Genomic DNA, 8,158 nt, shown 5'->3' with positions numbered 1-8,158 from the left:
GAGCAAGGGCGGGGGGTATAGGAAACTTTCGGGATAGCATTTGAAATGTAAATAAAGAAAATAATTTTTTAAAAACTAGTAAAAAAAAAAAATCTGAGTAGAAGGGCGATTCTGTAGGAGGTCCAGCGTTCTCAATTAATCTGGACCCCTGAGATCTTTCAAACACTGGACCACCAAACAGACAGCATACCAGCTAATATGAGCCCCCCAACACACATACAGTAGAGGATTTCCAGGTAACTTCCTTTTCCTTTTAGCATCAATGAACTCAATTCCCCAAAAAATACATAGACTTACTGACTGTCCTGTAAACAGGACCCAGCATTTTGCTGCATACAGCAAACACACTTCAATGACAAAGACAGACACTACCTCAGAGTAAAACATTGGAAAACAATTTTCCAAGCAAATGGTCCTAAGAAACAAGCTGAAGTAGCCATTCTAATATCAAATAAAATCAACTTTCAACCAAAAATTATCAAAAAAGATAAGGAAGGTCACTTCATACTGGTCAAAGAAAAAAATCTACCAAGATGAACTCCCAATTCTGAACATCCATGGTGCAAGTGCAAAAGCACCCACATTCATAAAAGAAACTTTACTTAAGCTCAAAGCACACATCGCACCCCACACAATTATAGTGGGAGACTTCAACACCCCACTCTCAGCAATGGATAGATCATGGAAACAAAAACTAAACAGAGACACAATAAAATTAATAGAAGTTATGAACCAAATGGATCTAATAGGTATTTATAGAATATTTTATCCTAAAGCAAAAGAATATACCTTCTCAGCACCTCATGGTACCTTCTCCAAAACTGTCCATATAATTAGTCACAAAACAGGCCTCAACAGATACATGAAGACTGAAATAACCCCATGCACCCTATCAGATCACCATGTACTAAGGCTGGTCTTAAATACCAACAAAAACAACAGAAAGCACACATACACATCGAAGCTGGCTAATGTTCTACTCAGTGATAACTTTGTCAAGGAAGAAATAAAGAAAGAAATTAAAGACTTTTTAGAATTTAATGAAAATGAAGACACATCATACCAAAATCTATGGGACACAATGAAGAGGAAAACTCATAGCTCTAAGTGCCTCCAAAAAGAAACTGAAGAGAGCTTACACTAGCAGCTTGAAAGCATACCTGAAAGCTCTAGAAGAAAAAGAAGCAAATACATCCAAGACTGGTAGATGGCAGGAAATAATCAAACTCAGGGATGAGATCAACCAAATAGAAATAAAACGAACTATACAAAGAATCAACAAAACCAGGAGCTGGTTCTTTGAGAAAATCAACCAGATAGATAAACCCTTAGCCAGACTAACCAGAGGACAAAGAATCAATATCCAAATTAATAAAATCAGAAATAAAAAGAGAGACATAACAATGAAATATATTTAAAATAATCATTGTAGATATTAATAGTTTATATATTTTATTTTATAATTTGTATTTTGGACTTTTAAACAGAATTGAGACTGTGATAAACTGTAAGGACTTTTGAAGCTGAACTAGATGCATTTTGCAATATAATATTGTTATAAGCCTATGGAGGCCAGGGAGTAGAATGTGGTGGTTTGAATACAGATGACCCCCATAGGTTGATATATTTGAGGTTTTGAGGTTTCAAAAGTCTCCCACCATCCCCAGGGCTGTTGAAGCAAAGGTATGATACTGATGCTTCCACTCTCCCAGGATGAGATCTACCTGGAATAGCACAGCTTCCCAGAACACTGGATTAGACTAGTCTACAAAAGACTAAAAGCTTGATTCAGGCAATTCTTTTCTTTTTTCTTTTCTTTTTTCTTTTCTTTTTTCTGTTACTAAAAATAGAATTTTTTTTTATACAACATACCTCAAGAAGTGACATCGAGGATGAGAAAGAATTAAGTTCAAGTGTTACTGAGATACCTGTGGCAAGCTAGTAGAGATGGCAATCTAGAGAGAAAAAATGAGCTGATACAAAAGAAACTTTGTCTCTTGGGAGCCACTGGGAAGGGGCGGGGAGACTAGGGGAAAAAAAAAAAACATAACTGTCTAGAATCTGGTTCACCTCGGGCCTCAATTAGTCACCCCAAACACAGACATCTTGATAACTAACAGCCAGCCACCAGAGCAAGATGACATTGAATTAGCTTGGGGAAGTTATTCAACTTCTTCATGAGGTCTGTACCTCATTGTGAATTGAGTAGACTGTACTCCTACTTCTTATCTCATAGGAATATTTTTTAAGAAAACATGCTTATTGAGTACATAGCAAGGAGCAGATCACTGGGGGATAGCAAGACTAATTCCTGAAGACATAAAATATTTATGTATTAATTTACATATATTTATGTTTTGTGGTACACTCATGTTTATGTGAGTGTGTGGACATAAGTGTAGATAACAGATGTTTAAGTCTAGTGTCTTTTTCTATGGCTCCCCACTTTACTTTTTGAGATAAGTTCTCTCACTGAACCTGAATTTTGCCAATTTGGATAGACTTGCTGGGCAATAAGATCCAGGGTGGTCCTGTCTCCAAACCATTCCTCTTCCAGAACTGGGATTACAAATGGTTACTATTATATCTAGTTTTTTTAATGTGGGTTTGGCGACCAAACACATCCTCATGCTTGTCTAGCAAATATCACATCAGTTATAACATTTTTCCAGCTCCATAGAATGGTTTTTGATGTTTAAATAAGATATTGTAGGTAAAACTTGCTGGCAGTATTTTGCATAGTAAATAATAGCTATTACTGTTAGTTACAGTTTACATTATTAAAAGTTAATCAATTAGCATACTAAATATAACATTTTGAGATGTTTTACCATGTCACCCTTATTGGACTGGAATTTGATTTGTAAACTAATCTGGCCTGGAACTCCTAGCGACCTAACTCCTGTCTCTGTCTTTGCTTCTGACTCTAGAGTAGTAAAATTAAAGGCATATGCCACCACAGCCCATACAAATATAATTTAACATTACATGAAACTACCCAGTGTCTGGTTCCTGTTGGTGGAAGTGACAGAGCTGCTTATACCAGCATTATAATATTGCTTCATCCTGTAGCCAGCTCCTGAGTCATGAAGAGAATTTTTTTCCTGGTAACAGCACTCACTAGCAGTGTCTAAAACACATAGATGCTTTTTGTTTGTTTGTTTTGTGTTGTTTTTCTTTACTTTTTGTAATGATCTACTGTAATTGACAACCACACTGATTAAGTCAATTAAAACTTTTAAGTCCTTTTTACTGGAGATCAAACTTGAGCCTATAAAAACTTACTTGGTGACAAGGCTCAAGGATATATAGTTTTAAAGGTACACTAAAGTAAAGTGGGTGTTAGAGTAATCTTAAAGCATTTATTATTAGCAGAAAATAGTAGTTATCTTAGACATAACTTGCCAATTACTTCACTTAATACCTCTGGACCATGGCCAAGGCCCTGGAAATCTTAAAGGTGTTGCCAAGGTCAACTGACCTAAAAACTCTTTAAGCAAACGTAGAGTCAATCAAGATGGCATATATTAATCATTTCACTTTCATTATCTTTTCTACTATGCTCAACATCCAAGTTTGCCTTGCTGATTTTTGAGAAAGCATTCCAAATTACATCAACATTCAACTTCCTTTTGTTACTGGGAAGAACTTGATCGAGAACAGTCAGCCAATCCCATAGGTGGCGCTGAAGCACTATTAGAGCAGTTACTGAAAGCTGAAGATGCTCCTCTATCCGAGTACTGACGCTAGAGATGTCGTCATCGCGTTTTGGTTTGTGACAGCCGCCCGCGTAAATTTGAAATGGCTGATGATTTGCCAGCTGGTGGAGTTCTGGAATCTATAGCTATGGTTCCACCGAGACCTGACTTGGCGGCGGCGAAGGAACCGGCGCCCTGGAAGGAAGGTGAGCACCTCAACCAGAGTCGGAGAGCTGTTTTCGTGGTTGCCGGCCGGGCCTGGCCAGCCTTAGGACGCGGTTACCTGCGTGGAGAGTGCTGCGCTGGGCCTGGCCCCACTCTCACGACCGGAGTCGGGAGATATTGTGGCCAATTTAGGCTCTCCATCCTCTTGACTCAGCTTAGGGAGAGGAGAAGGGGTTGGATCTGGTTGTACATTCCCCAGATGGAAGGGACTCAGGGAGCTTTATATCCATTTATTTTCTGTGCCAAGTTTTTTTGATTGTTTATTGTTTTGTTTTGTTTTTAACCTACATCTAAGGGATCATTTGCTACACTTCTTTTTTAAAAAAACCTTGAACTCTCTCATCCTATGCACTGGGGATAGATGACAGCAGATCTGAGTTTGAATAGAATTAACCCAGCTTTTCTAACACTCAGGTTCTTTGTACCTTGTCATGAGAATTCCATTTTAATTTTTATTTGCCAAACTATGACCTTACATATGCTAGGAAAGAGCTTTACCATCCCCAGTTCCTTTTTAACTTTGAGGCGGGGCCTCTACATAGTCCTGGCTGAACTGAAACTCACCATGTAGACCAAGGCAGCCTCCAGCTCAGAGTTCCATCTGTACTGGGGTTTCAAGGCATGAACCACCGTGTCTGGCCCTGATGACTTTTTTAAAGCTAGTTTATATTAACACATTCAGTTATAATGTGTAATGGAAAGAGTTTGGTTGAAGTGAGAAATAATAGGTGTAACTCAATTCTGCAACCAATGTACTTTGTGAACAGCCAAAAGTTTCATAGGTACAGTTTACTGCCTTAGTGTTATAATATGAAGAGTCAGCTTTAAAGTGTCTGTAAGGAACTAAACTTGTATGCTGTTGTATGTTGAATCTAAAAAGTGGCATTTACAAGTCAGGAGTGATAGTGCCTACCTGTGATCCCAGCACTTGAGTGGTAGGAGCAGGAGCAATGGGAATGAAGGACCATCCTTGGCTACCTAATAAGTTGGAGATCAGCTTAGGCTACATGAAACTCTGTCTCCATAAAACCAAACCAAAACAACAGTCACAATAAAACACTGAACTTAGAGAAACAGAGTTTACTTCATGGTTTCCCAAAGAATAGGGAAACTGGGGCCATGTTTGTCAAGGGAGACTTATTGAAAAGCATTAAGAGTAGAGTAGATCATGTATTTTCACCATTTAAAGAAAATATGTGAGGTAATGGAAATCTTAGCGTTCTTGTGGTAATCATTTCTTAATATGTAAATAAAACATGAATGTCTTCCGTAGATGAGTTTATTTTTCTACTTTGTTTCTTGGAAAAAAAATTTAATTTAATTTAAATTTAAAAGACAAATACAGCTAAAAAGCATTTGGAGTGCATCAACTTAATAAACCTAGTTTCTACCAATCAAAGGACTAAGAATGCTATCAGCATCTGAGGTTTATAGCTGAGAGTCATCTACTTGGCTATAACTCGCCTTTATATTTTCATCAATATATTTGAAGAATGCCTTGATTTATGACTTATTTTATCTTGTTACTATTTAAAAAAAAAAACAAAAAAACAATGAAACTGCTTCTACATTGGAGCATAGAATTTGGGTGTGATGGTTTGTATACTTTCCGGAGTGGCACTATTAGAAGGTGTGACCTTGTATGTAGGTGTGTCACTGTGGGTGTGGGCTTTAAGACTCTCATACTAGCTTCCTGGAAGTCAGTATTCTGTTAACAGCCTTCAGATTAAGATATAGAACTCTCAATTTCTCCTGCACCATGCCTGCCTGGNTGCTTCCATGTTCCTGCCTTGATGATGATAGACTGAATTTCTGAACATGTAAGCCAGCCACAGTGTTGTTTTTATAAGACTTGCCTTGGTTATGGTGTCTGTTCCTAGCAGTAAACCCTAAGATAAAAGTTGGTACCAGGGACTGGGGTCTTGCTGTGATCGGCCTGACCATGCTTTTGTTTGGAGTAATGTGGATGTTGGGACTTTGGAAAGCAGTGGAATGATTTAAGTAGGACTTAATGGGCTATCCTTGTAGTAATATGGAAAACTTCGTTGCTGAGTATGATTTGAATTGTGCAGATCTGGCCCAAAAGGTTTCAGTGGAGAAGAATTTCAGAATGTGGCCTAGAGACTGTTTTTGTGACATTTTGGTAAAGAATGTGGCTGCTTTTTGCCTTTGTCTGAAGAGTCTACCTGAGTCTAAGGGAACGAGATTTATATTAATTGCATCGACAAATGAAGTCTCAAAAAAAGCCCAGCAGAGACTTTATTCTCTGATTAAGTATCTCAAAGAGTGTTTTGAGCAAGCATAGCAAGCTTAGAAAGAAATATATAAAATATATGGTTCACGTATTAAAGAAGCACCAAGAAGTGAAATGGAACTGAACCCTATGTTCTAGGAGATAACCCTACCCAGCTAAGTTTAGATCCAGGCATGGTGGTACACACCTTTAATCCCTGGAGACAAAGCCAAACAGATCTCTAAATTCAAGGCCAGCCTGGGACAAAGCAGGTTCTAGGTGAAGAAAAGCTTAAATTCAGGCATGGTGTTATATGCCTTTAATCACAGCATTACAGGAGACAGAGCCATGCAGATCTCTGAGTTTAAAGTCAATTTAGAGAGCAAGTTCCAGGAAAGCCAAGCTTAGGCGGAGAGAGAGTTGGAAAACAGAAAGCTTGTAATGGAATAAGGGGAACAGGGGGCATATTCCAGTCCCAGAAAGCAGCAGAACTCATCAGCTTTGGTCATGTGGCTTTGGGTTTAGAGTGAAAAATAGAAGGGGCTACTGGGACAATTGATGCTAGTTAGCTAGAGCTAAGAATTTAGCAGTGTTTAAGAAGAGATCAGCATCACTGAGGTAAAATCTTCTGGGAAGTGTTTTCTGAGAGCACTAAGCTGTGTTCCAGAGATAGCCAAGATTATTCCTCATGCTACAGCTGACCTTAGTAATGTGTAAAAGTCATCCAGGTGGTACTGGTTTTGAAGGCATGAAGGGTTATTAAGAACAGCTGAGGCTTGGCACTGTGAGAGGCTGTGGAAGGCCATTGGTCAAGGTGCAACCTCAGTTGGGCCATGACTGAAGAGTCATGTAAAGGAGTTGAGACTTGGCAGCATGAAGAGAGCCTATGAGAGGCTATTGATGAAGCCTAGTTGCAACAGAAAACCTCAGTGGTTTTGTTTCATTTTTTGTTTGTTTGTTTGTTTTGGGTTTTTGTTGTTGTTGTTGTTGTTGTTGTTGTTGTTATTTTTTGAGACAGGTTTCTCTGTGTAGCCCTGGCTGTCCTAGATCTCACTCTGTAGACCAGACTATCTTTGAATTCAGAAATCCGCCTGCCTCTGCCTCCCAAGTGCTGGGATTAAAGGCATGCGCCACCACTGCCCAGCCAGACCCCAGTGTATTGGAGATGCCAGTACCATGGGAATGATCACCAAGAACAGCAGCAGCAGTGGATCAACCTGAGCTTAGAGTGCTACAGAGGGCAGAACTGGCAAAGTGATGCCAGCCCTTTGGAAGAGCTCAGAGATCATGTGTATAGAACAAGAAGCTGTGAAGTTGAAAATGTCTTGGAGACTTAATGATATTAAAGATGTCAGAGCTATGGGATATCTGCTGAGGAAAGCTTCTAAGAGGGAGTGGAAAAAGGAGAAAGAAGTTTGTTTCAGATCAACAAAGATGAAAAAGGAGTTGGAGATCTAAAGACTGCTTTGACATCAGCTATGGAAATGCAGTTTGGAGTTTGCCCATCTGCTTTCCTGTCTTTCCTTGGTGATTACAGTTAAGAGATTGGATGAATCTCAGAAGAGAACTTTGAACTTTGGACCTTTAACTTTGTTGAGACTGCTATAAACTATAGGAACTTTTGAAGTTCGACTAAATGTATTTTGCATTATGCTATGTTTAGGTATGGCCTCCATAGACTCATGTTTGAACAAGCCTATGGGGACCTGGGGGTGGAATGTGGTGGTTTGTATTATGTTCGGCCCAGGGAGTGGCACTATTAGAAGGTGTGGCCTTGTTGGAGTAGGTGTGTCACTGTGGATGTGGGCTTTAAGACTCTCATACTAGCTTCCTGGAAGTCAGTATTCTGTTAACAGCCTTCAGATTAAGATGTAGAACTCTCAGTTCTTCCTGCACCATGCCTCCCTGGATGCTTCCATGTTCCTGCCTTGATGATGATAGACTGAATTTCTGAACATGTAAGCCAGCCACAGTGCTGTCTTTATAACTTGCCTTGGTCATG

General features: G+C 39.2%; 1 protein-coding gene across 1 annotated transcript in view; it reads left to right on the top strand.

Annotated features, from left to right (window-relative positions):
- Positions 1-3,689: 3,689 nt before the first annotated feature.
- The window catches only part of Shcbp1 (SHC binding and spindle associated 1), a 34,554-nt gene continuing 30,085 nt past the window's right edge, over positions 3,690-8,158 (top strand). Inside the window, exon 1 of the mRNA XM_021219675.2 lies at positions 3,690-3,904. Within this exon, the coding sequence (XP_021075334.1) occupies positions 3,802-3,904 (103 nt within the window). The 5' untranslated portion in view covers positions 3,690-3,801. The remainder of the gene's footprint in view (positions 3,905-8,158) is intronic.

The sequence above is a fragment of the Mus pahari genome, chromosome 19 (assembly GCF_900095145.1).
Source record: "Mus pahari chromosome 19, PAHARI_EIJ_v1.1, whole genome shotgun sequence".
NCBI lineage: Eukaryota > Metazoa > Chordata > Mammalia > Rodentia > Muridae > Mus > Mus pahari.
The sequence above is the reverse complement of the archived record's forward strand: the minus strand, read 5'-3'. Positions and strand labels throughout refer to the sequence as shown.